The sequence below is a fragment of the Saprolegnia diclina genome (assembly GCF_000281045.1).
Source record: "Saprolegnia diclina VS20 unplaced genomic scaffold supercont1.31, whole genome shotgun sequence".
Classification (NCBI taxonomy): domain Eukaryota; phylum Oomycota; class Saprolegniomycetes; order Saprolegniales; family Saprolegniaceae; genus Saprolegnia; species Saprolegnia diclina.
Genome location: NW_008246098.1, coordinates 16,330 through 42,538, shown reverse-complemented (window position 1 = coordinate 42,538; position 26,209 = coordinate 16,330). Strand labels below are relative to the sequence as shown.

At 54.8% G+C, this 26,209-nt stretch overlaps 15 protein-coding genes across 15 annotated transcripts; 10 read left to right on the top strand and 5 right to left on the bottom strand.

Annotated features, from left to right (window-relative positions):
* The first annotated feature begins 1,445 nt into the window (after window positions 1-1,445).
* SDRG_09628 (hypothetical protein) lies at window positions 1,446-2,717 on the top strand. The gene is made up of 6 exons (XM_008615574.1): window positions 1,446-1,810; window positions 1,861-1,994; window positions 2,044-2,139; window positions 2,184-2,248; window positions 2,309-2,415; window positions 2,464-2,717. The coding sequence occupies exons 1-6, from the start codon at window positions 1,474-1,476 to the stop codon at window positions 2,625-2,627; spliced, it is 903 nt and encodes a 300-aa protein (XP_008613796.1). The 5' UTR covers window positions 1,446-1,473; the 3' UTR covers window positions 2,628-2,717.
* Window positions 2,718-4,376: 1,659 nt separating this feature from the next.
* On the bottom strand, window positions 4,377-5,519 carry SDRG_09627 (serine/threonine protein kinase). Its single transcript, XM_008615573.1, has 2 exons — window positions 5,305-5,519; window positions 4,377-5,255 (listed from the first exon to the last, which is right to left on the bottom strand). The coding sequence occupies exons 1-2, from the start codon at window positions 5,469-5,471 to the stop codon at window positions 4,604-4,606; spliced, it is 819 nt and encodes a 272-aa protein (XP_008613795.1). The 5' UTR covers window positions 5,472-5,519; the 3' UTR covers window positions 4,377-4,603.
* Window positions 5,520-5,637: 118 nt separating this feature from the next.
* On the top strand, window positions 5,638-6,235 carry SDRG_09626 (hypothetical protein; the record flags this gene model as incomplete). The annotated part of the gene is made up of 2 exons (XM_008615572.1): window positions 5,638-6,141; window positions 6,182-6,235. 2 exons carry the CDS (start codon window positions 5,638-5,640, stop codon window positions 6,233-6,235), a joined length of 558 nt encoding a protein of 185 aa, XP_008613794.1.
* Window positions 6,236-6,313: 78 nt separating this feature from the next.
* On the bottom strand, window positions 6,314-8,799 carry SDRG_09625 (glutaminyl-tRNA synthetase). The gene is made up of 9 exons (XM_008615571.1): window positions 8,518-8,799; window positions 7,791-8,472; window positions 7,634-7,739; window positions 7,468-7,583; window positions 7,300-7,418; window positions 7,141-7,255; window positions 6,956-7,093; window positions 6,724-6,909; window positions 6,314-6,670 (listed from the first exon to the last, which is right to left on the bottom strand). The coding sequence occupies exons 1-9, from the start codon at window positions 8,742-8,744 to the stop codon at window positions 6,410-6,412; spliced, it is 1,950 nt and encodes a 649-aa protein (XP_008613793.1). The 5' UTR covers window positions 8,745-8,799; the 3' UTR covers window positions 6,314-6,409.
* A 165-nt stretch (window positions 8,800-8,964) lies between these two features.
* SDRG_09624 (hypothetical protein) lies at window positions 8,965-10,735 on the top strand. Its single transcript, XM_008615570.1, has 5 exons — window positions 8,965-9,326; window positions 9,372-9,438; window positions 9,485-9,544; window positions 9,594-9,836; window positions 9,884-10,735. Exons 1-5 carry the CDS (start codon window positions 9,001-9,003, stop codon window positions 10,346-10,348), a joined length of 1,161 nt encoding a protein of 386 aa, XP_008613792.1. The 5' UTR covers window positions 8,965-9,000; the 3' UTR covers window positions 10,349-10,735.
* A 208-nt stretch (window positions 10,736-10,943) lies between these two features.
* Window positions 10,944-12,691, top strand: SDRG_09623 (hypothetical protein; the record flags this gene model as incomplete). The annotated part of the gene is made up of 8 exons (XM_008615569.1): window positions 10,944-11,236; window positions 11,285-11,423; window positions 11,478-11,775; window positions 11,820-11,896; window positions 11,941-12,065; window positions 12,112-12,268; window positions 12,315-12,487; window positions 12,541-12,691. 8 exons carry the CDS (start codon window positions 10,944-10,946, stop codon window positions 12,689-12,691), a joined length of 1,413 nt encoding a protein of 470 aa, XP_008613791.1.
* On the bottom strand, window positions 12,677-13,372 carry SDRG_09622 (hypothetical protein). Its single transcript, XM_008615568.1, has 4 exons — window positions 13,191-13,372; window positions 13,035-13,149; window positions 12,908-12,982; window positions 12,677-12,855 (listed from the first exon to the last, which is right to left on the bottom strand). The coding sequence occupies exons 1-4, from the start codon at window positions 13,299-13,301 to the stop codon at window positions 12,743-12,745; spliced, it is 414 nt and encodes a 137-aa protein (XP_008613790.1). The 5' UTR covers window positions 13,302-13,372; the 3' UTR covers window positions 12,677-12,742.
* A 547-nt stretch (window positions 13,373-13,919) lies between these two features.
* Window positions 13,920-14,719, top strand: SDRG_09621 (hypothetical protein). The gene has a single exon (XM_008615567.1). It carries the CDS (start codon window positions 13,928-13,930, stop codon window positions 14,591-14,593), a length of 666 nt encoding a protein of 221 aa, XP_008613789.1. The 5' UTR covers window positions 13,920-13,927; the 3' UTR covers window positions 14,594-14,719.
* Window positions 14,720-16,823: 2,104 nt separating this feature from the next.
* SDRG_09620 (hypothetical protein) lies at window positions 16,824-17,676 on the top strand. Its single transcript, XM_008615566.1, has one exon. The coding sequence runs from the start codon at window positions 16,903-16,905 to the stop codon at window positions 17,542-17,544; it is 642 nt and encodes a 213-aa protein (XP_008613788.1). The 5' UTR covers window positions 16,824-16,902; the 3' UTR covers window positions 17,545-17,676.
* Window positions 17,677-18,060: 384 nt separating this feature from the next.
* On the top strand, window positions 18,061-19,275 carry SDRG_09619 (hypothetical protein; the record flags this gene model as incomplete). The annotated part of the gene is made up of 3 exons (XM_008615565.1): window positions 18,061-18,825; window positions 18,874-19,056; window positions 19,102-19,275. The coding sequence occupies 3 exons, from the start codon at window positions 18,061-18,063 to the stop codon at window positions 19,273-19,275; spliced, it is 1,122 nt and encodes a 373-aa protein (XP_008613787.1).
* A 7-nt stretch (window positions 19,276-19,282) lies between these two features.
* SDRG_09618 (hypothetical protein) lies at window positions 19,283-19,977 on the bottom strand. The gene is made up of 3 exons (XM_008615564.1): window positions 19,676-19,977; window positions 19,493-19,617; window positions 19,283-19,442 (listed from the first exon to the last, which is right to left on the bottom strand). The coding sequence occupies exons 1-3, from the start codon at window positions 19,932-19,934 to the stop codon at window positions 19,368-19,370; spliced, it is 459 nt and encodes a 152-aa protein (XP_008613786.1). The 5' UTR covers window positions 19,935-19,977; the 3' UTR covers window positions 19,283-19,367.
* A 495-nt stretch (window positions 19,978-20,472) lies between these two features.
* SDRG_09617 (hypothetical protein) lies at window positions 20,473-21,670 on the top strand. The gene is made up of 4 exons (XM_008615563.1): window positions 20,473-20,760; window positions 20,814-20,949; window positions 20,998-21,141; window positions 21,197-21,670. The coding sequence occupies exons 1-4, from the start codon at window positions 20,515-20,517 to the stop codon at window positions 21,556-21,558; spliced, it is 888 nt and encodes a 295-aa protein (XP_008613785.1). The 5' UTR covers window positions 20,473-20,514; the 3' UTR covers window positions 21,559-21,670.
* Window positions 21,671-21,799: 129 nt separating this feature from the next.
* On the top strand, window positions 21,800-23,121 carry SDRG_09616 (hypothetical protein). The gene is made up of 6 exons (XM_008615562.1): window positions 21,800-21,995; window positions 22,050-22,228; window positions 22,274-22,398; window positions 22,448-22,611; window positions 22,658-22,887; window positions 22,940-23,121. The coding sequence occupies exons 1-6, from the start codon at window positions 21,812-21,814 to the stop codon at window positions 23,063-23,065; spliced, it is 1,008 nt and encodes a 335-aa protein (XP_008613784.1). The 5' UTR covers window positions 21,800-21,811; the 3' UTR covers window positions 23,066-23,121.
* SDRG_09615 (hypothetical protein) lies at window positions 23,071-24,778 on the bottom strand. The gene is made up of 10 exons (XM_008615561.1): window positions 24,737-24,778; window positions 24,658-24,694; window positions 24,530-24,614; window positions 24,346-24,487; window positions 24,148-24,287; window positions 24,046-24,098; window positions 23,836-23,999; window positions 23,534-23,787; window positions 23,317-23,486; window positions 23,071-23,265 (listed from the first exon to the last, which is right to left on the bottom strand). The coding sequence occupies exons 1-10, from the start codon at window positions 24,741-24,743 to the stop codon at window positions 23,157-23,159; spliced, it is 1,161 nt and encodes a 386-aa protein (XP_008613783.1). The 5' UTR covers window positions 24,744-24,778; the 3' UTR covers window positions 23,071-23,156.
* An 833-nt stretch (window positions 24,779-25,611) lies between these two features.
* On the top strand, window positions 25,612-26,080 carry SDRG_09614 (hypothetical protein; the record flags this gene model as incomplete). The annotated part of the gene is made up of 2 exons (XM_008615560.1): window positions 25,612-25,992; window positions 26,039-26,080. The coding sequence occupies 2 exons, from the start codon at window positions 25,612-25,614 to the stop codon at window positions 26,078-26,080; spliced, it is 423 nt and encodes a 140-aa protein (XP_008613782.1).
* Between the last annotated feature and the right edge of the window lie 129 nt (window positions 26,081-26,209).

The window sequence follows — 26,209 nt, the reverse complement described above, 5'->3', positions numbered from 1 at the left end:
TACCGAGCTAGACAGCATTCGAACGATTGCAGCACCTCCAAACTAGCAAGACGACCACCAACCGGCAATTGCTTGTACGTACTTCATCCGCGGCTCGCCTCCCGATACTTCAAAAGGGATTTGCCTGGCACCTCTCGGTCGAAACCCTTATGTGTTGTTTCGTGAGCGTCGACGCGTGCATCTTGACGGGATTTTTGTGCTATACGTTTTACGAGTGATCGTGCTATTTGTCTGCGGGCTTGACAAGTCCGCCGATGTGCTTCAGCGGGTGTTTCACCAACACAGCACCTTGATTTCTCGCTTGTGACTGCTACATGTATTACATGCTCCTGCAGCTCCACTGCCTCAAGATGAATATTGCGAGCCCACTTGAGGTCATGTTCATGCACACATAGATCGTGTATGGAAGGCTTAACGACGCATTGAAGGTATTAACCCCACTATACCCGTTCTCTACATCGTTCAATGCACACTATCGAGGGGACTCGACCTGTCTTCACCCGGTCATTTGAAATAACATCGAAGTCTCCGGTTGGAATTTACCCACATGACAAGCTGGACGAGAAACGTAAACGCACCGCCGCTCGGTTCGCTTCAAGTGTTTGTCTGCGAAACTCATTTCTAACAGAGGTACTACTTGGGTCATGCAAGCTAGTACGTGTACCATGTGAGGCAATATGTAGCTGCCTCGAGCCCTTTACAATTACCACTGCCACTTGTGTCGCTCTCAATCGATCGCTGTAACATTAGCTCAATTCCGTCCGCAGTGGCCTGGTCAAACCTTGTCAACGTATGCATACCTAGTAAATCCAACACCAGCTGTCCGTACTCACCAACATACTAGTTATGTTTTACGCATGCGCAGTCGTCGATGGTGCCATCACTGAGAAGTATGCCTCAGCCCGGCCTCAACTGTGATTACGGCACTGCCATTATCTCTACCTCTGACGCTCAAACAACATCACGGAGGATGCCCTTGTTGCCCCTTTCGCGTTCGTCTTGACATCCAACCCGCTGTGGAGCCTTGATGCCATATCGTCGCATGAATCATGGTACACGGGGGGGGTGGACATTGCAGACATATCGATATGTTCTATGCTATTTACGGTAAATCGGACACGGTCACCCACAGAAATCTATGTAGACCCCAGTTTGTCACCATCACTCCCGCAAAGTCTATGTTACGCCATGTGCGCTCGCAGCTGCCCCTGTTGGCCATTTGCAAAATCCTGCCAGACGTTGTGCGCCACCTCGACGCCTGCAATTTCGACGGAGGAGCCGTGCCTCGATTCGATTTAAACACGACAAGTGTCTTGAAATAATATTATGCAACTGCAGCGAGGAACTGTGACTAGTGCCTGGGGCTTGCAGAAGCCTCACTTTCCGTACTGTTATTTGGACGATGTCGGGATCACCATAATCGGCCTTTCCCATTTTATTTTGACGCTGAAACTGTCGGCACAGCAAGCAAGAATGGACTGCGGCGGCCCCGATATGGGTTGCTTCTTGGAGGACGAACCGCCTTCCGAGGCATTGGCGTCATATGACAAGTTCGTCAAGTGGGTTCTCCACTCGCCCCCAAGTGCGCTCGACGATTCAGCAGCGTGGCCCAATGACTTTGACGTGCTTGATGTCATGGTCAAGGCCGATGAAGCTATGGCACCAAGCGTTGCCATTGCGAAAATTCAATTGGCGGCCGCCGAGTCCATTTCCGAAGAACTCGTCGATACCCTTTTCGAGCTCGAACGCGAGGGCGATGAGGTGTTTGAGCTGGCGGACCAGCTTGAGCTCGAGCAGCTCAACTACCAAGGTATCATCTGTCACACACTTCTGAACACTGAGCTGACCTTGCATTTCTAGCTACAATTATGCGGCTGGAAAAGACGATTTTGCTGCAGCTACAAGTCCGAGAAGAGTCCATCGCCGATCAGTTTGCTCTGGAACAAACGATCGCACGACTGCACACCGACGATGCGCCAGCAAGAAGCCGCAAGGTGCGTTTTTAAGACACGTGTAGAGCACATCCTACTGTTGGGCTTCCAGGGCCTTGGAATCTCGCTAAACTTTGGGTGGCCACGCGGTCGGCCAGACGCCAAAGAAATCGTCAAGAAAGATATCGAGCTGCATGAGAAGCTGCTTGTTCGTCGAAATCACTTCAATATCGATACCACAGCTTCTCGTAGGCCCATGAAAAGCTATCGTTGGCCGAAGCGAAGGCGGACTTGGACCAAGAGCGGTTTACTACCCGGTTGATATATACCTCTGACTCCACGCAAGTAGCTTCAATATCGAATGCGTCGCGTTTTAGGGCGCTTGAGAAGCGATGCGCCCGTTTGAAGTTGGAACTGGCCGCAGCCACCACCACGGAAGACGTCTTTCGAAGCCAACTGAACGCTGCCAATTCAACTCACCAAGGTCGCAGCAATGTCACGGTGATACCTTGTACAACGTGCAATGTAATAGCGCTGCTCACAAAGCTGAGTCTGGTGCCACAAATCGCAACAAAAGTCTACAAGGCCAGACTTCACGCAAAAAAGGATGAGCAACCGACGCCCCTTACTCCTTCAAGCTGCGGCAGTGGCAGTGGCAATGAGCCAAGTAGCAGCCAAACTCTCGAACACCAGTAGCTTTATTCGTGTGCTTCTCTCTTCAGATCAGCTCTGGACTCATAATATCTTGATCGTGCTGTTAATCTCAGCCATCTTCTTGAAGTTCCACGTGAATCTCAATCTACTAACCTGACTTAAAGAACTCAATCTATTCTACACAAGATTAGATCCTAATTTTCCCTGGTATTTCCGAGTTCAGTCGGAGGTGCAAAGCGCCTGCGTCCTGGATTTCTCAGCGATCCATTTTCAGAATCTGCAACTGCCAGTATGAGCCTTTTGGACGCGATAGCTGCCGAACCACGAGCACTTATCTACGAGCGCAGACCTAGCCTTGGTGTGGACCTGCACGTACACTTCCGTCAAGTACGCCTGCCCAATGGGCGAAAGGTGTTTGCGAGCCTACTCCAGCAGCACGGACTTCGCGCAAAGTGTTTCGTGACCTCGCCCGGACGTCCAACAACGGCTGCAGTGGTCACGGGGACATCACTTCAAGATGCAACGGTTTTAGAGTGGGTTGGCACCACTGGCGTCGTCACCTTGCGGCTGCATCGAGCGGCGATACGCGCAACTTTGCATGTTGAAGTGCTCTGCGGAAGCCTCGCACTCGCTAGTACAGAGCTCGCGCTGGATAGCATCTCACGAGAGGTAATTTTGCTGTGCGCCATAGCTTACATTTTTACCGGTGGTACAGGTGAACTTCCCGTCGACGTGGATTCCGCTCACGCCGGACGGCGATCTTGAACTCAGCATCGCGACGGCACCGCTTGTCGCAAACAATGAAGACACTACTGCAGTACTCAAAGAAGATGCTACGTCGATGGAGAGAGACGACGACAAGCGCGACGACAATGGCGCGCCCTCTCCCGAGAAATGCGCTCGCGAGGAGGGTGACGACGTCAACAACGACGAGACAATCATCGATGAGGCGCCAACCTTCAGCTTCTACCATCGCGAGCCTATTCACGACCAACTGCCGCCGAAACTCGATGCCGAGACATGGCATCTCTTCAAGTTTGGCATCGCTTCCGACCCTCCTCAGTTGGTTTCGCACCACAGCGGTGTTTCCGACTCTGCGCTTGAACGCACAACGCTATTGATTGCGGGGCCAGGTAGGGCATGTCAACAACACGTATCGAACCAAATTGATCCAAAGTTTGGTAGACCCCAAAAAGAAAGTGGTTCTTTACGACCCGACAATGTTGCACGTACCGACGCTGGCAGATGACCGCCGACGGATCCTGCCAGGATGTCATCCGCCTCGTAAGACCCGGGGCGACGCGAGCTTTGTACATCGCCGGCCACGTATCGCGTCTCTTTACAACGCCAACGATCTCCGGGCGATGCCAACGTCAGTGCATGCAATCCCCCCACCTATCATCATTGACAACGATGTAAGTTACAACGTACAATTCAACAAACGAGCTTCTAACCTTGTAGAAGCCATCACCACCATCACGCGTGCTTCAACGAATCGATGTCGGTCGGTCCGTCGTTGTCGGAAGCGCGGTAGTCGGGCAAAAGCAAGTAAATTTGCACTCGGGTGTCGTTCGCTTCGTTGGCCCGACTCGCTTTGCCGATGGGGTATGGATTGGCATCGAGCTGCGCGACGCCTTTGGGAATCACGACGGATCTGTGAACGGCATTGATTACTTCCGTTGCCCTGCACGTCGTGGCATCTTTGTTCGCAACGAACTTGATGGCAGCTTCTACACGCCTCTTCCGTAGAACTCCAGTACATGCCGCTAACCGGAAGTAAATAATAAACATGTTTCATGTGTGCTACGAAGCTATATTACGTACTGTAGTGTACACATTTTGGTTCTACTAGAATGTGCTGGAGTTTGTCCTATCTACTAGTAACACATATTGCTGAAAGAGCTATATAGTGACTCGCAATAGTACAACTTTTGGCAGTGACCTCGCGATGTAATGCTAAACATCTCCGGAGCAACGAAAGGTAAGGACAAAAGCTTGAGTGAATCGTAGAAAACACATCATGGGGCATTTTCCCCGAATTGACACAACACACTTTGAATGGTGGGGCGCTCGTTCGGGTCGCATCGCATACATTGCTTCGCGAGTGCAGTGTACCACACGGGGCACGAAGGCGAGAACTCCCGGGGCACGTCGTCGAAGCCACCGGACGAAATCCAATCCATGATGTGGCGAAACTCGATGACGTCGCCACCATTGGTAGGGTAGATCTCTTGCACGATATCAACGCACCACATCAAGCAGCCGAATGCAAAAACGTCTGCCGGTGGGTCGTAGGTTGCGTCGTCCAAGATGACCTCGGGCGCCACGTAGAAGCACGAGGCGACATTGAGCTGTACGGCTGAGATTTCGAGCTGCGAGTCGGCTTGTTCGTTGGAGCAAAGGCCCGTGAGTTTCGTGGGTTTGGCTGAGTCCAGCAGCACGTGCGACGGGAGGAGGTTGCCGTGCGTCATATCATTGTAGTGAAGGTACGCGATCGCTTGGGCAATGTCGCGCACGATGCAGACTTTGCGGTCGCCCACGAAGCAGTTTGCGCCGCCGCCAAAGTGCGTGTCTAGCGATCCCTCATCCATGTACTCGAAGACCATGATCGGTTCTTCGGACGAGGACGGCGAAGCGTCGTAGAGCTTGACGATGTTGGGATGACGCAACCTACGCACAACGATAAGTTGGTGCGAAAGGACATGTCGATATACTGTACTGGTCGTGAAGTGCAATCTCCTTGTCGAAGAGGAGGCGGACATCGCTGTGAGCGTACTTCGGTAGCGACTTGAGGTACACCTTGATATTACCAGCTCCTGTCTCGTAGAAGAGGCCCTTCGTCACGAGTTTTCCCTCCTCGACTGTCAGGCTTGGAAAGCGCACCATGGTTGTTGTCGTCTTTGTTAGCTTGGGATGGTGGTTGTGATGTGCAAGACTCTGGCTATCTCGCCAGTATCCGGAATCCGGAAATGAACGTGCTGTAACACTTCCGGATACGAGGCGGTTAGACTTGCATCATCATCCTCGCCAGTTCAAAGCTGCGACCGACGCCATGGTGACAAAATGCGCCCGGTGCGGCCACCGCATCAGCGTTTTCGCCAAGAAGCGCAAGTGCGCTAGCTGCCTGCGCCGGCTTTGCAAGGATTGCCATGCCAAAGATGCCTACCGCGCACCGCCCTTAGCACGCTCCAACACGTCGCCACACCTCTCGGCGTCGGCGTTCCTTCGCCCACCCTCGCCATTCCGCGATTCGAACGAAGGGCGTCCATCGTTCGAGCAGAGCGAGCTCACGCGGCATGGATCCCTACCCAACATTCTTCAGTGCTCGTTCGGCTGCAGAGACGATGGGCTGGATCAGCTACCGGAAGTGCCGACGCCGCTCATCATGGACTTGTCACCAGAAGCTTCCGAGATCACCGAAGCAGCTGCGTCGGCGCCAAGCGCATCAGAGGACGACGATAACACCACTGTCGCTGACGACGACGAGCTAATGCTTGATTCGCGACTTCATCGTGTGCCGCTGACGCTTGCTACCGACACAACACGCGGCTTCGTTGTATCCGTGTGGCTATGCATGCTTTGGGCAGTCGTGTCAGGAGGCCTCGTACACCGGTCCGCCCTGTCGGGCCTTGGTGCTTCCGTCGTCCTAGCACTTAGCATCGGCTACTGCCAAGGGACTGCGCTCGTGTTCCACCCCTACTCCAAGAAGTCAGTTTAAACCTAACAAATGTATGAACGCGCCGTCAAAAGACGGTGATAGACATTTCGGCCAAGTATATGAACTTCATTTTAAGAGACGATACCACGGGGCATTGCCTTTCATGTTACTTCTTGAGGTTCGCCTCGTACAGCTTCTTCTGCTTGGCCCAGTCCTTCTGGAGCTTCTTGATCGCACTCTTTGTGAGAGCCGTGCCCGCCGCGTCATGGGTCGGGACGCCCTCTGCGTCCCACGCCGAGTATGCAGGCGTCTTAAACATGTCTTGCGGCTTCAGCGACATCTTGGCCTGCTTCTCGGCGAGCTGGCGCATCTGCTCCTCCTTTCGGGACACGGCCGGGGCCGCCGTAGCGTCCTTCAGCGCCACAATCTACACAAGTGCCGAGATTTTTAGTCCAGGACGCATGTGCACGAGAAATCTACCTGGTTGAACACCTTGCGGGCGCTGGTCGAGTCTTGGTCCACGACGAAGTACCCCATGCGCTCAAATTGAAACGCATCAAGGTGCGCGGCCGACGTCACCGAACTCACGACGCGGGCCGAAGCATACACCTTCTCGCTGCCCTTGCTATCGATGAGCGACTCCCAGTCATCCACCGCACCCAGTTCCTAGCATACTTTCAGCGTCCATATCAAACCCGTCGTCGCGGCGTACCGGGACCGTGAAGAGGTGAGAGTAGACGCGCACTTCGCACTCTAGGGCGTTTGACGGCACCCACGTCATCGTGCCCTTCGGGCTCAGGCCCTTCTCGTTCGACCAGTCGACCGTGCCCGTGACCTTGGTAACATTGCCCTACTCACTTCACCTGTCAATTCCCTGGCATAAGTAGATACACCTACCGCGGCATCCGTGATGACTGACGTGCACGTAAAGACGGCCGCGTACTTGAGGCGCACACTCTTCTGCGGCGCAACGCCGAAAAAGTCGGTGGCGTCCGTCGCCCGCACGTCCGACCTAGATCGGCGTCAAGTTTCCGTGAAAGAATCAGCTGAACACACCGGTCCAAGAAGAACGTCGGCGTGAGCTGGACCGCGTGTGTTTCGGTGCGCGTCTTGTCCTGCGGGTACAGCGGCACATTGCACACAAGCGGCGTAGGAAGTGGGTTCTCAATGTCGACCTACCCATTTCGCCATAAGAATTGCTTACCCAGCTCAAGCATATCGTACTGGAATGGGGTCCAGCACCGCCATCGCGCGCGCCGACGCGTCACCAAGCATATTGCGTGCAACCGCGTACAAGCGGTCAATTTCAATCGTCGACTGCGTGCGCGTCACGCCAATCTCTAGACACCAGCAGTTTAATCGGCTACAAGCCATGGAAGAGACTGCGTACCCTTGCAAAAGGCGTTGAGGATCGGTGCCGAGAAGCCGCGGCGCTTGAGACCGTTGAGCGTGCTCAAGCGCGGATCGTCCCAGCCGCGCACAACGCCCTTCGTTACCTACGCAAATACACGATGGCTGATTTCCTGGTCATTCTCGGTGACACGTACAAGCTTGAGCAGCTTGCGCTTGCTCATGACGGTGTACGTCATATTGAGGCGCGCAAACTCGTAAACCATGGGCTTATACAGGTCGAGCTGGTCGAGCAACCAATAGTACGACTCACGGCGCGTCTCAAACTCAAGCGTGCAGATCGAGTAGTCGATGTGCTCGAGAGCGTCCACGATGCAGTGAGTGTAGTCGTACGTCGGGTAGATGCACCACTTGTCGCCAATGTGCGGATGCGGCACAAACTTGATGCGGTAAGCCACAAAGTCCCACATGTTGGGGTTGGGCGACTCGAGCTGCATCTTGAGCCGAAGCGACGCCGCGCCTTCCGCATACTGGCCACGGCGCATCATCTCAAAGTGCTTCAAGTTGTCGTCAGTCGATCGGTTGCGGAACGGACTCTCGGCAGCCGCCAGCACCTCGGGCGTGAGCACAAGACCTTCCGACGCCACGCGGCCGTGAAGATCGCGGAGCACGCTGCGGCAGGCTTCGATCTCCGCCTTGGACTGGTGGCACACGTACGCGCGCCCCTTCTTGATGAGCTTGATCGCGAATTCGTACAGCTGATCAAAATACTCAGACGAGTACGTCGTCTTCCATGGCTTCCAGCCGAGCCAGTCGACGTTGGTGCGAATGGCTTGGATGTACTCTTGGCTTTCGGCCTCCGGGTTCGTGTCGTCGTACCTACGTATTGCTGGCATTCGCACAAGAAACACCTTGCGACCCTACCGGAAGATAGTGCGGCGCTTGTCCGCAGGCACGCCAAGCGTCTCGAAAGCTTGGTTAAAGTTCATCGACATCGACTTGGCGTGGCCGACGTGGAGGTAGCCGTTGGGTTCAGGCGGGAAGCGCGTGACGACACAGCCACCGTTGAACTTTTCATGCTCCTTGAGCATAGCGTCCGAGTTCTTCATCACATCGAGCATGCGCGCCTGGAGCTGGTTCGTCGTTGCCATGTTGACCTCCTTCGAAAATGGCAGGGAAAATGGCAGGCAAGTACGTGCCCACGAGCCGATTCTTGTGGTGTTTTTTATTTCCATTCAATTTCTTCAAGTTTCCTGGGATTCCTTACCAATTGCGAGATATTTTTATTGCGTCCAAAGAAAACGATCGGAGCCCAACGACCACAACGTGGGGTCAAATTAAATCATGGGAATTTAATTCCACATAGTCTAAGCGAGGTAGACGAAGCGCTATTTTATACCACCCATCATGGACGCGATAAGGGCAGCGCTTCGGCTGCCAGTCCAAGCCGTCGCGGCGAAGGAAGCGGCGCGGGACGAGGCATCCGAGAAGCGTGCAGTCGCCTCCTACGGCTACATGTTTGCTTCGTGTTCTCAAGGCACGTACGCCTGCACTGAGAGCCAAGAGCGTGCGCTCGTCGCACTGTTGCGGCGCCACCACGCGTCGCTGCGGCTTCGCGGCCAAGTCACGACAGCTTCATCGGTGCAACTGCACGCGATTGCCTTTGTCGCCGGGCAGTATGCTGGGTCAGCCCTCGACATCTCGGCGCTTGCGCCATTCTCGTTGCGACTGCGGTTCGGCTGCGTTTCTCTTTCGCGTCCAACTCACCATTTCGCCAGGATAGACGCGCTGCACGTGGCCGCTGACGCGCAGCTCATTGTCTTACAAGTCGCAGTGGATCCAACGGTAATTGCGAGGATCATCGTCATTATAGTTGATCGCTTCGCGCTAGGAAGGACTTGTTTGCATCCATGAGCCGAAAGCTTGGTTCCCCGACGACGCAGCATGCATGGTACCGCGACTCATTGCTGAGTCTCGAAAACTATTGTGCTATACTGTAGCTGTGGACACCAGGGTGTAAATTTGGCGGCTTCACGTTTCCTTCGACGCCGTTCACACCACAGCACACACCCGGCCCGACTGCCTTCAACGATAGTCTGGTTCGGGATCCGACGCGCCACAACCTATACGCATTTGATGGGATGCTCCAGACGTTTCAAGTCCCGGCTGTGACCTCGTACATTGTGCGACCGCCCCTCTACTCGGACGATGCGCTTTCGTACAAGTCGCTCAGCGTCCAACAGGTCAGTGTCCAGAGGGGCAGCGTCGTGTGATGAGCAAGCAGGCGTAGATGCGCATGTGGGCTACCGACCGGCGAAAGCAAGCAAACTCACTGCGGCGCGACGGCAAGGTTACTGAAGCCATTGCCGAGTACTCATCTGCGATCGAGATGGATCCAGACGACGGCGAAACATACTACGCCCGTGCCTTGCTTTATTTGCACGAAAAACATTCGGATGCGGCGCGGTCAGATTTGCAGAAGGTGCTCTCGTTGAACCCAGTCCATGCCATGGCAACTGAGAAGCTCCGTGGTCTCGGTCGCGGCCTCAGTGAAATGGCGACAACAGCAGCAACCCCTGACCCACAGCGTCTGTTGCATCTGCTGCAAGATGAGCTGAAGGCGCGCAAGAAAGAAAAGAAGCCGAAGAAGGAGCACAAGAACAAGGACCATCGACGCCGAAGCAAGGAACGCAAGCGGCGACGTAGCGAATCACCGCCAGCGCACCGACGAAGCAGTAGCCGCTACTCGAGATGATGCGAACGCGACTTGACAATAGAGACGCATCCTATTGTATCGACGATGTTGGCTGCAATTATTAATAGGCGCTCAATCGCTGCATCCCAACGACATCGGCGTGCAGATGCGGTTGGCCTCTCGCGTTTCGTCCACACGCAACCACCTAGAGAAGACACCACGCAGCCACGTCCGTGCATCGTCCGACGGTATAACAAAACGAATGTGCCAAGACAACTGGGACGCCCAATTGGCACGGCGACGACCATACCTACAGAGCTCTACGCTCGCGGAGATTTGGCGTTGCAGCACAAGCACAATCGGCGGGAGGACGCTCTCGCCGTAACTCACTTTATCCGGAAACTGGGTAGATGCGATTCTCAATACACCCAACATGTTTCTTCTCTGCGCCCTTGCTGCGACCCTGACTGCGACCCACCTCGTACAAGTTTGATAGTTTGCATTAATTCAGATGCAATGCATCAAGCAGTTGGAAAATAGTCGATTTTAAATGGCCATAGCGACGATGACTGGTGTCTGTGTTCAGCGTATTTGGGTGCGTTTAGAGCTTCTTGCCTGAACACCAATTCCTTCGGAAGCCAATTTTGTGCGCAGGATGCGATCAGAAGATCGCGCTGGACTCGCGGCCATGGCGGCACGCCTGAACCAGCGCAACCAGCGCGAGACAGACTCTTTCGCAGCTCTTATCGCATCGTACCAGCAAATGATGGCGCAGCTGCAGTATGTCACCTCGCAAAACCAGAAGCTACATCAGCTCCAGGCGGTGCCGCTGGCGTCGCCAACACGGACGGTCGCGCTGAAGGACGAGCAGCTCCTTCAGCTTCAGGGCAAGATCTATGACATGGATTCAACGGGCAAAGAGATGGAGAAGGAGATGCACGTACTACGGTATACCTCACTCGCCTCCATCTACGAAGCTCAACGTGTTGTGCGTAGCGAGGAGCTTAACCGGCAGCGCGTTCGCGCTGAGCTTGCGGAGCAAGAAGCCGAAGAATTTCGCCGCCGCGTGCGCGAGCTCGAGTTGGTGCTCGTCCAGAAAAGCAAGATGATGGCGGAGATCATGTTGCAAGAACCGGTGCCCGCTCCGAAACATACTAGTAGCCAGTTTTGTGACGTTGATGGCGTGTAGGAGCTAAAGCCGGCGCCCTTGCGACAGGAGGCTATGCGGCGCGACGAGCTTCCAGCGGGCGGAGGGCTTTCGAGCCTCGTCTCACTTCAGCATGGAAAAAGCATCCGTGCACACGCGACCGAAGTCAACAGCGTTTGCTTCAACGGATCCGGGAAGGTCGTCTTCTCCGCCAGCAGCGATGGTACCGTGCGCGCGTGGGACGCCCACTCGTGCCAAGCAAAGGCTGATTACCGCGGTCTTGGCATGTCCCAACCGCTCATCTGCGTCCGTGTATCTGAGGACGGCGAGCTCGTGCTCGGTACACGACCCCGAGGCAACCGTGATCACTTGACGTCGTTGTAGGCACTGGCTGCGATCGCATCTGCCAAGTTTGGCGCGTAGGCACGGGACGCATTGCTCACACGTTGCTTGGACACAAAGTACGTCCATCTTGCGATACCATTGAATCCATGGGGTATACTAGGGAAAAGTTTACGCCGCCGAGTTCCTCCTCGATCGAGCCAACGAAGTCTTGACGGGCGGGGCCGACCGATCGATTCGTGTCTGGGACGTTGTGAGCGGCCGGAACCTTAAAAGCTTTAGCTGCCGGTGCGTTCCTCGGGACTTGAAGAGTTCCTTACATCAGCTTGTGCAGGTCGACTTGCAACGACATAGCCGTTGGCGTTGGCGGACAGTTTGCAAGTGCGCACCAAGACGGCGCCGTGCGATTCTGGGATGCCCGCACAAAGGCACCCATTCGGGAGCTCAGCGACGTGCACAGCGATCAAATTACGTCCGTGTCCTATGCCAGCGTACCGTTCTATATCAATGGCTGCCCCAGAACGTCCCAATATGTAGGATGGCTACAAACTGCTCACCAACTCCCGCGACAATGCCCTCAAGCTTCTCGATGCCAGAACGTATGGTGAGCTCGGGACATACACCGCTCCAAACTACATCTGCGGCTTCAACTGGTCGAAGGCGTCGCTGACGCCGGATGGAGCGTATCTCGCTGCCGGCAGTACGTCCGGGTAATCCTCGCTCGATTTCCGCTTTGAACATATCAAACGCTGACTAATATTAGGGCGGTGCTTATCTGGGACGCGCTCTCGCAGAAAGTGTGGCGCGAGAACAAGGATACACACACGGGTGCGGTTGTAAGCTGCATGTGGAGTCCTGACGGTCGTCTCCTCGCATCCTGTGATAAGAACGGGTGTCTGGTACTCTGGGAGTAAAATGCACAAACGCAATTACTACGTAGTACACAGAAAAATGCAGTCTTCCTATTACTCCTTGAGTTCGAACGATGTGCCGCAACCACAGCCACTGACAGCGTTCGGGTTATTGATGACAGAGAACGAGCTGCGAATGAGCTCCTGCACGAAATCCACCGTGCTGCCTAGAGGTGTAGTAATTGAGCTAGGCTTGTAATCTGAGTCGAAGCATCTTGCCTTTGAGAAACTCCATAGATGTGGCGTCGACGACAACCTCGGCGCCATCCTTCTCGAATGCCTGGTCGTCTTCCTCTACCCACGCAAATTGAGAACCAACTCGCAGGGATATGATAAAGCAAAGTACCTCGTGTGCCGTGCTCCAAAGTCAAGACGTACTGGAAGCCGGAGCAGCCACCTCCTTCAACGGCCACGCGCAGGTACTGCTTCGGGTTCGCCGTCGCGTTTAACTTATTCAATTGCTTCGCTGCATTAGCCTACCGCGCGTCGATAGTACATGTACCTTCACAGCGTCCCGCGTGATAATGATGTCGGGCAAGTTGAGGTCCGACGAGAAGTGACGACGCGCTGGGCGGGCAGCACGGCTGAGACCGCAGGCGATGGAGCGCAACATGGTGGCGGCAAGGAATGTCCACGAAGCAATCGTGCCAATCGCGGAGGCGTTCTCGACATCGCAAATGATTGGTCAATATAAATTCATTTTACGCCAATCCCCACTCAATACACAAGTACTGTGGGGAATTCACCCAAAACTCATCTCTTGAGCGCAATTCATCCCAATTCATCCGTGGTCTTTCCCAGTCGCCATGCTCTGCAACACGACTGCAATCTAGAAAATAAAATTAACTGCGGCAGATAACGTCGCCCGTGGTGAGATGCTCCGAAATCTCTCTAATTGCCACGAGAGCGCACCCGGGAATGCGCATCCTCACAAAAAGGAGGTCGGTTCTGGTCGATGCTGTCGCATCAAGCCCGGCATAGCTGCCCGGCATTGGGGCGTGGTATTGTACTATACTTATAGTATTGGGCATGGGTAGCGACCATGCCGTTTCGAACCTGCCCCACTCGACCGACAGCTGCACGCGACGCGTTCGATTTTTCATTTACAAAAAGGAAGTGGATCCAAAATTCGAAGCCGGCTGAAAGTAAAAAAGTTCTCGACGAGGTGGATTGGGCTGCATACAAAACTCCAGTAGAGAAGCAAAACCATGTAAATTTCAGTTTAAGATCTGCAGTGTCATGATGAAGAAGGACGTGGCAAGCGGGCCGCCCAACGGTCTCAACGTGCGCGTGAATGTGCGATACCCCGCGCCCGAGGATGTGACGGTCCGGGACGTTCTCGGTCTTTTCCGCAGCGCAGCATGGGTCAACTTTATGATTCGGTATGTCGTGCCATATCTCAAAACGTCGACGCCCGTCAACAAGGAGGTCCTCGCCAGCCTCGAAAACGTGAGATGCGCTTGCGACGACGAGTGTGTCATTTGCATGGGCGTTATGAACGATGCTGTGAAGCTGCCGTGCGGGCACCTTTTCCACGCGAACTGCATCGACGCTTGGTTGCGCATGCGCAGCACTTGTCCGACCTGCCGTCATCGGCTCCAGAACGAGTTCTCGGGGCGGTATGCGATTCACGGCATCAACACGGCACTCATTGTTGAAGACGTCGATGATGCGATCACCCCCACGGCCCTGCAGGCATTTGATCTGAGCGGAAAGACGGTCAAGGCCATTGTACACGTGTCGCTCGTCCCAGTCGCGCATCTTTTGGAGCAACAGTCATTTCCTTGCGAGCTCAACGCGGTCGCTGTGCCACAATGCACGCTGGCACAGCACATAGAAGCCCGCGTCGCAAAGCGTAAAAACGGCGATGTCGCTGTCAACACGAAGCATCCGCGCGTCGTCTGAGCCGCATGTACCAAGCAAGTCGCAAGTAGCACAACCGACCGATATGTCGATTGAAGTATATTTATGTTAACGTTTGTCGTGTATCACATCATCTGTCGTATATAATCGCACGACTTGGTTTGCGACGACAGTACTAACAGTACCCAGGCACGACCAACCATTGTGGCACAACGCGTTCCTCCCGTGTGCCGCCGCACTGCGCCCCTTGACATCGAGTTACGCGACGCAATACGCCCGCAATTTGGCTCGCGCCGGTTTCGCGCACGTCTTGCACATACGCGCGGCCAGCCAGTCTTTCGACGCCTTCACACGTCTGGTCCGCGCCCGATGCTCTGATAGGGAGCCTCCTGTACGCCCACCCACGGTGGTCTGGCTCCAGGCGATGACGCAAGCCACTACCTGCCTCGACCAAGTGCCGGAACGCGACGTGGACGCCGCGCCGGAATGGCGAATTTTGGCCAGATCACGCCGCTGGCAACGGCAACGTTGCGGGGCGCAGGACACCGACGCCGCGACGCCGCGCCCACCTGCTTCCTTCCCACGCGGTATCTCCAGCTCCCCGACGATCACTACATGATGCCCGCTGCGGTGGCCGCTGCCGCAGAGTACCGTCAGCCCGACCACATCCTGCCGCGCTTCGCGGACTTCATGTACCGCATCGTGCTGGGCGCTGTCGCTGTCCGCACCCGGCTCGACTTCCTGGGAGAAGACACTCAAGGATGCCCGAGCTGCAGTGCACCCAATACGTACGAGCACTTACTGCTCCGCTGCGAATTTTTCAATGCAGCCTGGCCCGTCTTTAGGCCTCTCGTCGATGCGCTGGAACTGGAGCTCCCCACGACGCTGCACGCACTCTTGTTTGAACCGCCGGTGACGGCCCAACGCTACCGCCGACGCGCGGTCGACGTGATGGGGCCGATCCTACGCGTCTGTGTGCTGCACACTGTCTGGCTCACCCGAAACGACCGTGTCCCGAGGCTCCCGTCTGGTGGAACGGGGATGCCGTTGAGTGTACGGTGGCGGCGGGCGAGTTACCAACAAGCCGGGGAAATCCAAAATGCGTGACATTAACATTTGTGAGTACTGCGAGCTAGCTATTGTTCCATCGGCACCAGTTGCTGCTTGACTGGCTGGCGCTCGATCTGAGAGGTCGCATCGAAGAGTTTCCGCACGAGAGGTCACATCGGTTTCACTCGCGTCCTATGGCGCTTCAACCCCGTCGTGAAGCGGCCGCCACCCGCGCCGCGTTCTTGACCAAGATGCATCTTCATCGTGATGCTGAATACCCAAGCGATGTGCCTCTTCCAAATAATGAACGCCCTGCGCCACGATGCCTGGCTTCGTGACCACTTCGTCCCGGCTTGCGCCATCCATACGCCTCGCCTTCAACACGGCTAAGCCTTGCCGCTGCTGCCGTCTAGCACAACACGCTCTGAATCGAAAGTCCACCACCCCCAAAAACAGTTCAGTGTAAATTATATCTAAATAGACTCACTTGAACAACCAACAGCACCCAGGCGAGAGCTCCGGTCGGGACATATTCACTCAGCACAGTGCCCAACGAGCTTACCGGTACTTGCCCACTTCGATCTGTGCTCACGTAAACCACCAGTACACCCACTGAGCGTCGTCTGAGTCCTGCGGCTTCAAGGACTGCTCGTTCTACGATCTCCAGCACTATTAGTTTGATTCCGTTCTCAACCCCGCGTTTGGCTCGCAAAGCTGGCTCGCAGTAGGCTTCACAACGCTGTGAATGATACAAGTATCAACGTTGGGTTTCCCACCTCCTTATTTCAACCAAAATCACTGTGGGAAATGTGAAATTCACGTTTGTCACGCTGAGTCATTACACTGTACACACTCACGCAGTGGTGACGCCAACGCACGCCTGGGGCGACCACAATGTATAGAATGCATGTCGCGCACGATACGTTTACATCAAACAAGGACAGGACTCAAGGACGTCCCTTCGCACAAGCAAACAAGGTGCAGGCGCCGGACGCGCAGAGTGGCACGAGGTATGGCATTTCGCACATTCCGTCCACGCACCACTGGCAAGCGGCAATTTGGCTCCGACACTTCGATCCACCCAACCCCGTCCCTACAACAACAACAAGAGCAGCACCGTGGAGATACTCTTTGCCCGTAGCAACACTGGGGAGCATACATGCCACTTGTAAAGACACGAGTCAGACCGGCCAGACAGGCCGTTGCACATGTCGCATGCCTTCTTTCTTGTGAGCTTCCACTCGTCGCGGGTCCATTGTCGTAGCATTATTCTTGGTCTTCCAACGTATCTCGCAAACGACATGGCCTCGCTGCACGTGCGCATGAGCCTCAAGTACACGGTGCCGGCAGCCTCACGTCTCTCGGAAATCGTCGCGATGCTGCACACGCCAGCGTGGGTCACCTTTATCACGCGCTACATTGTGCCCTACCTCAAGCACAGTACGCCCGCCAAAAAAGCGATGCGTCTCGAGCAGATCACACCACTCGCTTCGGACGGCGATTGTACTGTCTGCATGCAGAAGCTCGAGAATGGCGTAGCTGTGCGCGCGTCTTGCGGTCACATATTCCACGAAGCCTGTCTTGCGCCTTGGCTGGAGCTTCGCAGCACCTGCCCGACGTGCCGCCACCAATTCCCAAAGGAAGTTAACGGTAGCTTTGCAATCCGAGGCATCAACACAGCGGTTGTACTACCCGACGCACTCCTGAGCACACCCAACGTCATGGACGCTGTATTGGACGGCGACACGCTCAGCACGATTGTGCATGTGACGCTCGTGCCCCTCAAGTCACAAGACGCGAAGCGGTTTCCGTGTGAACTTAACGCAGTAGTCGTTCGCACCACATCGCCGTCGTCACCGTTCGTCGCAGAAGACGCAGCCACGAAGCGCAGCCTCCCCGAGCCAACGCAACCGCCCATTGGAAAGCGGTCGCGGTCGTGCTGAGCGTTGCCCATGCACTCGTTCGTTGCAGTGTAGTAGAACGTTTCCGATCGAAGGAGAAAGTTGCAGCCAAGTTAGTAAACCTGTAGACACCAAATTTAATCATTATTGTGCCGAGTCGGCCACCCAAGTCGCTTCTGGTATGGCTTTTCTTTGCGATCCGCAAGCGCTGCATCAGTTTATTCACGTCGTCCAGCTGAGGAGCAATAGACTGCTCCCGTCAACAGCCCACGGTTGCAAAAGTCTGTCTAACAATCGTGCGGGTATATTACTCGCGATGCCATTGACGCATCCTGGTGCTATCCGTGATACATGTAGTAGTCGACGTGAATGTCGTTCAGCCTGGCTCCTCAGGCTGCCGAGTTGTGCATGTTGTGGGTGGGTTGAGACTCGCTGCTGATTGGCCCAATTTATCCGGATGCGTCCTCGAAAGTGATTCAATCTTTGTATCCGAAGCCTTCGAGGCAAACATCCGGATGACCATTTCGCTCTTGCTCTCGCCATTCCCAGGAAGTGGCGATGGCAACGACAGGCCCCAGCGCAGACGCTCTCAATGAGATGGGAAGTAACCTCACGTTCTCGGATCTCCTCGACATATCTGGTGGTGGCATCTCATACAACGATGACCCCTTCCTCGATGAGCCCATCGTCGTCGAGGTCAAGCCGCCTCCGCCCTCACAAGCCAAGTCGCACGCTACGCGACCGCATGTGTTGAAGCGAAAGCCTAGCATCAGCTTCCAAAAGCGGAGATCGCAGAACCTCGACTTCTACCCTCGGCCACCTGAAGACAAGATCGACATGGCCGCCGTAAACAACCAGGTCGACGACTTCATGCAAGACTTCTACTCTCCGCGCGCTGCGGCGACGACCACGACATTTGTGACACCCGCGCCCAAAACTGAAACGATTAAAGGCCTCGGGCTCGACCTCTCGATGCCTCCTGTGCTTCTCGTGCCGACGGAAATTCCGGAGCCAATTCCGTACACGCCGCTGAAGCAGGAAGAAGACGACATGGAGCCAAACCCGATTCCAGAGCTCCTCCCAATTATGGCGCCGCCAAACCACGGCCACCGCCACGTCTACAACAACTCGGTTGACCTCTCGCACCTCTCGTCCAACTTTGCGCAGATGCTTCAGCAGCCCAACCCGGGTTTCTTCCCAGGTTCGCCTCTCGCGGGTGGCGCTACCATGGGCTTTCCGCCCACATCGCCGGTCCACAACTCGATGGCCATGGGTTCGATGTCGCCACTTCAAATGGGCATGTCCATGGCGCCTCCCCCAATGGTATTACTCTCATGCACATGACAATATCCCCTCACGATATTCCACTAGTTCAACTTGTACCCGAGTATGATGTACACTGGTGGCGACATGGGTCACATGCAGCCACCGATGCCTGCCAGCCCAGCCTTGAGCTCTGGTTTATCCTCGACTTTTGAGGCCGTCAATATCCGATCGGTGCCCAATTCGCCCAGCAGCAGCACAACTGACGGCAGCGAGCGTCGGGAGAAGCGGGTGCGTCTTCAATGAAGCTCTGTTTTCGCACTCATGCCAATGTAGGAGTACAAGTGCCGGCAGTGCGGGCAGCCCAAGAGCGGGCACATTTGCACGTCAATCAAGAGCATGATGGACTCGTCGTGCCAAAGCGAGACATCGTCGTCATATACGAACGAGTGGCGCATACTCACGGTCAAGTCGAAATGGGTTGCGCAGTACCCGGGCCACGACGCATAGAAAAACCCCACTTACATCCCGGCATACATGATCTTTCATTGTGATTAGAGTAGTAGCGAACTGATATATATATACACGTAATTCGTGCGCAGTCACACCTTGGTAGGATATGGCTTTAGCTTCGTCATCTGCAGCACACTTTGCACCTCCGTCACGTCGAGATGACCCTAGTAGCAATCTTCTTTATACTCATCACGTTTCAAACGTCGCACGCTACCTCGTGAATCATATCGTCAAGCGCGACAACAATCTTTGAGTGATTAGCGAGAAAAAGCGCTTCCGTGCAACGCTTCTCCATGTGAGCTGCGGCGACAGCTTGGATGGTGACGAGTGTGTCGTGCACTACAGTAGTTGGACATCGACATGAACCCGCGCGATCATATAATGATTCGATACGAACGAGTAAGCTCGTCATACTCCAGGCCACCGGCTAGGAACCACACGAGGTCGCCGTGTTTGCGGTACACAACATAGTGGTTGTGGCACACGGCGAAGAAGACTGCGTCGCCGGTAGCCGACTCAGTTGTCGCGAGCGCGGGCCACTGCACAGCAGCGAAGAGTGCTTGCTCATACGCACGCTTTCCCTCGGTCGTCGTCGCGCGGAAGTAGCGCGCGAGGAGCACGTGACCTTTCTCGGTCGTCACGATCGCACTGTGCATCTCGCGGCCGCCAGATCTTTTTTCGAAGTCTCGTATGGTCTCGTTCGACCGACTGAACATCGGCAATCGACTAACTTGAAAAATCTTGCGGCTCCATGGTGTAAACCAGTGGGTGTAAACTCCATGGTGTAAACTCGTTGTGGACGTGACCATTATCAAGGGTATTACATATCACATATTTATCTTATACGCTAAGTGAGATGCGACCAGACGGCGACGGCAATACTACAAAAACTTTGCAGTTGTGGCTGTGGCGTGAGGATGGTGCTGATCGGAATGAAATATGGAGAACAACGCGCGGAAGGCACCGCTGAGCTGTTGCCAACGGCTCAATATCGTAGCGCTGGCAGCATCGTATCATCGCATCAAGAGCGAGGGCTCTTGGTTTGTCTCAAGCTGCTCGCGGGATTTCAGCCATCTTGCTTTTGATAGCAGTGATTATCTAGTTAGTCGATCGCCAGTAGTCTTCAGTTGAGAAGTCGACTGAACTATCCGGATACGCGTCGCCCCGATTATTCGGCGTGGATTCAGCATTTTAAGCATTTTGGCCACGGCCGACGACGGCAAAGACGACGCCGCGATGGGAGACAATCTGTTCGCAGGGCTCAACCTAGACTTCAACATGCTGCCCGACGGCAATGCAGCCAGCGACCGTGCCGCCTACTCGCGTCCCAGCGGTCACAAGCGCCACAAGTCCAACCCTGACTTCTTCGACCACTTTGTGCCGCCACCGGCGTTTGCGCCGCCGACAGGGATTTTCTCCATCAGCGATATGCCGCCGCTGCACCCGGAGCCAACCTCTCACGGAAACATAGAGCTTACGATCGTACGTGCATGATGTTTGTGCTGCTTGCCTTCGCTAAACGGTGTCGTGTGTAGCCGGAACCCATGCCATTTTCGCAGCCTAGCAACCCACACGGAAGCTGGGCGGGCATGAGCTTTGTCGATGACGCTGAAGTCGAAAATATCTTGCGCGACTTCCTGCCTGCGAATGAGCCCGTGCAACAGCACACAGGTACGACCGTCGCCGCGACGATACACAACGTATTTACATCCCGCGTAGAGCTTGCACAGACGTTCCACGCACATCAACTGCAAGAGAACGTCATGGACCTGAAGCACAAAATCCGCCACGAACGCCATTTGAGCAATCCCGACAACTTGCTCCATCACGCGCAGCAGCTTCGCCAGTTCCAGCACAATCCAGGTACCACACGCTCAGTCCGATATCCCGTAGTGGAGTTTCGACAACCATGGCATAGCCGCCGCGTCGTTCACAGACCTACTGAGCATGGACGAAAAGAAGCCACCGCCACCGCGAAAGCAGCGCGTTAGCAACCGCTCCACGGGCCTCTCCATGGACATGGCCCAGATCGCGTTGAACCTCCGCGAAGAAAACGCGGCGGCGGAAGAGGCAGGGAACCGCAAGTCATACAAATGCGGGCGCTGCGGACAACCAAAGGTTGGTCATGTGTGTACACTTCCAGACCTACGGAACAACTGGTCGCAAGTGGACCTCGCCATCACGCGCGGCATGAAGTCTTGGGATGCCAACTCCAAGGTGCTTTTGACGAGTAAGGCATCGTGGAAGGCGCAGCACCCGGACCACAAGCACATCCTGTAGTCGTATATATATACCTATCGCTATCAATGCCACTCGCTCTGATACATCGTCGATAAGCCTTGTCGTCGACAGGCCGCAACAGATACGTGTAATAAACCCTTATCGTCTACGCACTGTGTGCACAAGTACAGTACTATAATGTCTACAGTAGTGCTGGTATTGACTTGCCAGATTTCGGAATGAACCCTATTTGACACTATTTCTAATTGAATAAATAGAGTGAAGTTTACGACCAAACGTTCTCACAACAGCGATGGCAGACGAGGAGGCCAAGGCGGCCCCCATCGCGCTTGTGGGCAAGTGGAAGAAGGAAGAGATACGCCTGGATGTGGGGCCGTCGATGACGATCCTTGATGTCAAGTTGCGCATCCAAGCCATCACGGGCATCCAGCCCGCGCGGCAGAAGCTCGTCGGTTTAAACGTCCGTGGAAAGCCAGGTATGTAGATGGTGTATCCCGCACTGCATGATGATCACGGAGGTATTGACATAGCTAGCGACAACGTGCGCCTTGGCGACATGGCTCTCAAGCACCCGCAAAAATTCATGCTCATCGGTACCAAGGATAGCGAAGTGCTTGTGGACCCAGATGCCCTTCCGGCGGGTGCACTGCCGCCCGTTTTTTCCGACTTTAACTGCGCGTTCGCGCAAAACTCGGCACAATGGCACAGCGTAGGCTCGGAGCTTGCAAGAAAAGGAATGCTACGGGTGTCGTAGGCGAAAGAGAACAACCTCGCCCTCGCGCGCTCGATTGCCATGACACATATCCATGTGATGCACCCGCCCCGTCCGTCCAAGAAACTGCTCGTACTCGACCTCGATCATACACTCATGGACATAAGGTACATCATCGCTGCAATTCAGCGTATGCGCAAGAAATTAAATCCGTAGTGCGACAAAAGACAATGGGATTCCGAGCAGTCGATTCATGCGGCCGTATATGCACACATTCTTGAGCGCTGTATGGTCGCATTTCGACGTGTGTATTTGGTCGCAGACGTCGTGGAAGTGGATCGAGATTAAGCTCACCGAGCTCGGCATGCTCACGACACCAGGTACATGACATCCTATTTGTTTTCATTAGCGGAAACACAGTGGTAGACTACCGCATCAACTTTATCCTGGACAAGACAAACATGTTCAGCTACCAATCGATAGACGATTCAAAGACAAAGAAGCGCAAGAGCAAAGTCAAGGCGCTTGAGATCATATGGAGCCACTTTCCCGGTGTGTGGCACGCGCGCAACACGGTACATGTCGACGATCTGCCTCACAACTTCAACTTGAACCCGCGCAATGGTATTCCAATTGCACGCTACGACTGCACTGACGTACGACACATGCCTGTCTTACCACTTATGCGCGCATTTCTTCCTTATGTAGGAGGCTGCGACGCGGGACGCGGAGCTCTTGCATCTAGCCACGTACCTGCAAAGTGTGGTCGCTCCTTCCGACGATGTGACGTCACTCGATCTTGCGTCGTGGCGTAACCATGATGCTTTAAAATAAGTATACGGATGAGCACCCGTGCAGTCGTCGATGTTTGTTTATTGATTGATTACTTGTTTGTACAGAGCAGCGTACCGATCGACGTATATTCCTACTTGTGCACACCGAGCACATTGGCGGCCGGCGGTGGGCCGCGTGTTGCCTTGGGCGACCGTAGCCCCGTCGGAGCTGCATCAAGCGACGGCGTGAGTGGTGCATTCCTATCGTTGCATTTGTCATAGTTGTGATTCCTCGTTTTTGTTGTTGTGTACTTGATCGACGGTGTCACGGGGCGTTCCCGGCCCTTCTCGCCCGGCACGAAGTCATAAATATCAATGATACGAATCGCTGCGTCGGCGCCGGCGAGGGCAAGTTTGTCGCCAGATGGGCCAAAGTCCAATGTGAAGACACCTCGGCTGAGCCCTGCGACCGTGCCCACGAGCTACCCGTGTTGCAATATACATACTGCTGTCGTACAAAAGTGAATACCTTGTTGTTGACGTCGTGGTCAAACACCTTGCCTTCATTCGAACCGCTGCCGCCCGCAGCGATAAGGCGGCTACGGGGATCTTTGGAAAACTGCGCGGCGTATAGGAAGCACGGCTCGCCTTTGAGCGCACTTTGGTTCCACGGAATCGCCGCGAACCGTTTCCCGCTTCCATAGTCCCAGAGCTCAAGGGGGTTTTCGGGGCGCCATGAGCCTGTGAGAATTTCATTTTTGGCGTTGATATCGATGGCGTCGCCTAGGTAGGTATCGCTGTCATCCGGTGTCGAAAAATGAAAACACGCACCGGCGATGTGTGGACCATAGATGCCTCGCACAGAGTGCCCCGCGCGGGTGTCCCAGATCTGCACTGTGTTGTCCCAGCCCCCCGAAACAATGGTATTCTCATCAACGGGATGAAACTTGACGGAGAAGACGCGGTTGCTGTGGCCGGCCGTAAGCGTGCCATGACTAGTTTGAGGCTTGAGTGGCATACAATCTCGGGGTGGTGACGCACCCGCCTTTCATGCTCAGCACTTCCGTCTTGGTCGCTTCGTCATACACACGGATCTGCAGATCCAGGAATTTCAGCCCGTCCGATGAGTCGTCGTCGCCGCACCGTGTGGTCTTTGCCGGACGTCGCAAACATGGCGCCGTCGGGGCGGTAGTCGAGCGCATACAACTGGTTTTGCTCGTCCGTGATCGCGTGCAAGCACTTGCCAGACGTAATGTGCCAGTGCTCGACCGACCCGTTCGAATCTATGGATATGTGATACCAAGATTTCGATGCGAGAAAGCAAAATAAGTTTTGGCGTACTCACGGCGAGAAGCACGTTCTTCGTCTTGGAGCTGCTCGTGAGCGGGCGAAAGCGCAGGGCAGTGCACGGCATGCCAAAGCCGTAGTTGTGGTGCGGTTGCATTAGCGTGTATGCAAGCGCTCCATTGGCGACATTGAAAATCTACGTTTCCTTAGCCCACGCGATATCGACGCCGGAGCGTACGCGAATGGCGCCGTCACCACAGCCTGCGGCGAGGAGAGAACCGTCCGGTGAGAAACGGGTGCAAAAGACCTCCGAGGGGCACTCGCTGCCGGCCGTGAGAATCTCGACACCAATGTTAGCAGCCGTACCTGATTGTGATGCTTGGCGCCAGACGCTTGATCCGCTCTACGTATATATGAGATGCGATCGGAGGCGAAGCCCTCGTACCATCCATCGCTACTTCTCCGTCGTTTGGCAAGTGTAGAACCCAAAGATCCTAAATGCGTAACGTTCAACCAGCGCGACGAGTTTAGCCGCAGCGCGGCTAGGTTAAACTCCAGGCACTCTACTATTCGCAATGTAGTCTTGGTGCAGTGCAACAGAGGGCCCAGAGATTTCACAACGTAACGCGTTGGCATGCGCTGCTTATATAACAGTCCTCAATATGCCCAGCAAATGGAGCTCGTGCATTGCTGTGTCATCATGGTGTAGCAGCCCTGGGCACGGTTGGGACACAATATTAATTAATATCCAGACAAGAAGCGAAACGTGCAGCTGATTTTGCGCTTGGGATTTCTACAATGAGTAGGCTGTTATGAGACGGACTACTCAAAGCCAAGGACTTGTTTCGACTTGCACGTACCGGTACTAGTATGCAGCTGACGATTGTTCGCCACTGGTCCTGTACATCTATATGCTCCGTGTTGTTTCGCACAAGCAAGCATGATTTGAACCATAATACTCATTTTCATTTCTCCTTGCTCAAGGTTTTGGCAAATGACCCCCACATTATCGGACTGTCGTCAGTCGTCGATGACTGGTGCAATGACCAAACGAAGGAAGATGCTGACGTGTGTGCCTGCCCGGCATGTCTGAAATATGCAGCTAAATTTTGGGGCTCGTCAATACCTTTTTATTCGTTCGAGATGAAGCACCTGGAACTAAAATTTAAGATCGCCCTGTCGTGACATGTGGAATGGAATGGCTCTCTGTGGGATAAGGCGTTTGTGTGAGAACGAGGCGAAAGGTTCGATCACCTCTACACTTTGTCACTTCCAATTCTCTGCAAAAGCCCACCGACGCACTCGACCCCGCGCCGAGAAATGCTCGTCTTCTGGTTCATCATGGCAATTCTCTGGGCGAGCCTCTTTGACGTGCTGCCAAGCGGCTTCTACGACAAGTTCCCTATCGACACGACCGACGCGACAGAAGAAACAGCGTTCGCGGAGCAACATCGCCTTGCATGCGACCGCCGGGCGGCGACTGCCAATGTATTTTACTACTTTGTGCCGCTCCTCACGTGCGCTCTCGTCTTTGAGTACGTCCGTCTCCACGCAGTGCTGCACTCGATGCTTCTTCTGCTCACATTTCTGCTTGCGCTCATGTTTCTCCGGTACGTTATCACGGGTCGCATCCTCGAGCACAAACAGAATGAGTGGACGCTGTGGGGCCTCGAAGCAACCGCCTCCACCATCCAGGACCGCGTAGACGCCAAGTTACAAGCTACCCCGCTGCTTTCCCCTATCAAAGACGCGGTACACACTACCCAAACCACCTCCTCGCCCGCGGTAAGCCCAACGAGTTGCGACGACGCTAAAATGCCAACAAGCGGTGCTCCATCGACGTACGGAGCTTTCGAGATCACGATTGCCGCCTAAACCTTGTTAAACTACTAGTACGAGCATTACGCTGTTAGCTCAG

Coding starts and splice junctions, on each gene's coding strand:
- SDRG_09625 (XM_008615571.1), bottom strand. CDS start 8,744: ATGGCAACGACGAACCAGCTCCAGGCGCGCATGCTCGATGTGATGAAG. Junction 7,740..7,790: donor AGCGCAAGCTGCTCAAGCTT/GTACGTGTCACC, acceptor GTATTTGCGTAG/GTAACGAAGGGCGTTGTGCG. Junction 7,256..7,299: donor CCGACGTTCTTCTTGGACCG/GTGTGTTCAGCT, acceptor ACGCCGATCTAG/GTCGGACGTGCGGGCGACGG.
- SDRG_09628 (XM_008615574.1), top strand. CDS start 1,474: ATGGACTGCGGCGGCCCCGATATGGGTTGCTTCTTGGAGGACGAACCG. Junction 1,995..2,043: donor CGCCAGCAAGAAGCCGCAAG/GTGCGTTTTTAA, acceptor TTGGGCTTCCAG/GGCCTTGGAATCTCGCTAAA. Junction 2,140..2,183: donor AGCTGCATGAGAAGCTGCTT/GTTCGTCGAAAT, acceptor AGCTTCTCGTAG/GCCCATGAAAAGCTATCGTT.
- SDRG_09624 (XM_008615570.1), top strand. CDS start 9,001: ATGGACGCGATAAGGGCAGCGCTTCGGCTGCCAGTCCAAGCCGTCGCG. Junction 9,545..9,593: donor CCGACGACGCAGCATGCATG/GTACCGCGACTC, acceptor GCTATACTGTAG/CTGTGGACACCAGGGTGTAA. Junction 9,837..9,883: donor AGTCGCTCAGCGTCCAACAG/GTCAGTGTCCAG, acceptor AAGCAGGCGTAG/ATGCGCATGTGGGCTACCGA.
- SDRG_09617 (XM_008615563.1), top strand. CDS start 20,515: ATGGGAGACAATCTGTTCGCAGGGCTCAACCTAGACTTCAACATGCTG. Junction 20,761..20,813: donor GAAACATAGAGCTTACGATC/GTACGTGCATGA, acceptor TGTCGTGTGTAG/CCGGAACCCATGCCATTTTC. Junction 20,950..20,997: donor GCCCGTGCAACAGCACACAG/GTACGACCGTCG, acceptor CATCCCGCGTAG/AGCTTGCACAGACGTTCCAC.
- SDRG_09627 (XM_008615573.1), bottom strand. CDS start 5,471: ATGGTGCGCTTTCCAAGCCTGACAGTCGAGGAGGGAAAACTCGTGACG. Junction 5,256..5,304: donor GAGATTGCACTTCACGACCA/GTACAGTATATC, acceptor CGTTGTGCGTAG/GTTGCGTCATCCCAACATCG.
- SDRG_09620 (XM_008615566.1), top strand. CDS start 16,903: ATGGCCTCGCTGCACGTGCGCATGAGCCTCAAGTACACGGTGCCGGCA.
- SDRG_09616 (XM_008615562.1), top strand. CDS start 21,812: ATGGCAGACGAGGAGGCCAAGGCGGCCCCCATCGCGCTTGTGGGCAAG. Junction 21,996..22,049: donor AAACGTCCGTGGAAAGCCAG/GTATGTAGATGG, acceptor GTATTGACATAG/CTAGCGACAACGTGCGCCTT. Junction 22,612..22,657: donor CGGCATGCTCACGACACCAG/GTACATGACATC, acceptor ACACAGTGGTAG/ACTACCGCATCAACTTTATC.
- SDRG_09618 (XM_008615564.1), bottom strand. CDS start 19,934: ATGCACAGTGCGATCGTGACGACCGAGAAAGGTCACGTGCTCCTCGCG. Junction 19,618..19,675: donor GGAGTATGACGAGCTTACTC/GTTCGTATCGAA, acceptor CAACTACTGTAG/TGCACGACACACTCGTCACC. Junction 19,443..19,492: donor TTGACGATATGATTCACGAG/GTAGCGTGCGAC, acceptor GATTGCTACTAG/GGTCATCTCGACGTGACGGA.
- SDRG_09622 (XM_008615568.1), bottom strand. CDS start 13,301: ATGTTGCGCTCCATCGCCTGCGGTCTCAGCCGTGCTGCCCGCCCAGCG. Junction 13,150..13,190: donor TCACGCGGGACGCTGTGAAG/GTACATGTACTA, acceptor AATGCAGCGAAG/CAATTGAATAAGTTAAACGC. Junction 12,856..12,907: donor ATCTATGGAGTTTCTCAAAG/GCAAGATGCTTC, acceptor CTACACCTCTAG/GCAGCACGGTGGATTTCGTG.
- SDRG_09621 (XM_008615567.1), top strand. CDS start 13,928: ATGATGAAGAAGGACGTGGCAAGCGGGCCGCCCAACGGTCTCAACGTG.
- SDRG_09615 (XM_008615561.1), bottom strand. Junction 24,488..24,529: donor GTGGTGACGGCGCCATTCGC/GTACGCTCCGGC, acceptor AAGGAAACGTAG/ATTTTCAATGTCGCCAATGG. Junction 23,266..23,316: donor CCCGTGACACCGTCGATCAA/GTACACAACAAC, acceptor ATGCAACGATAG/GAATGCACCACTCACGCCGT.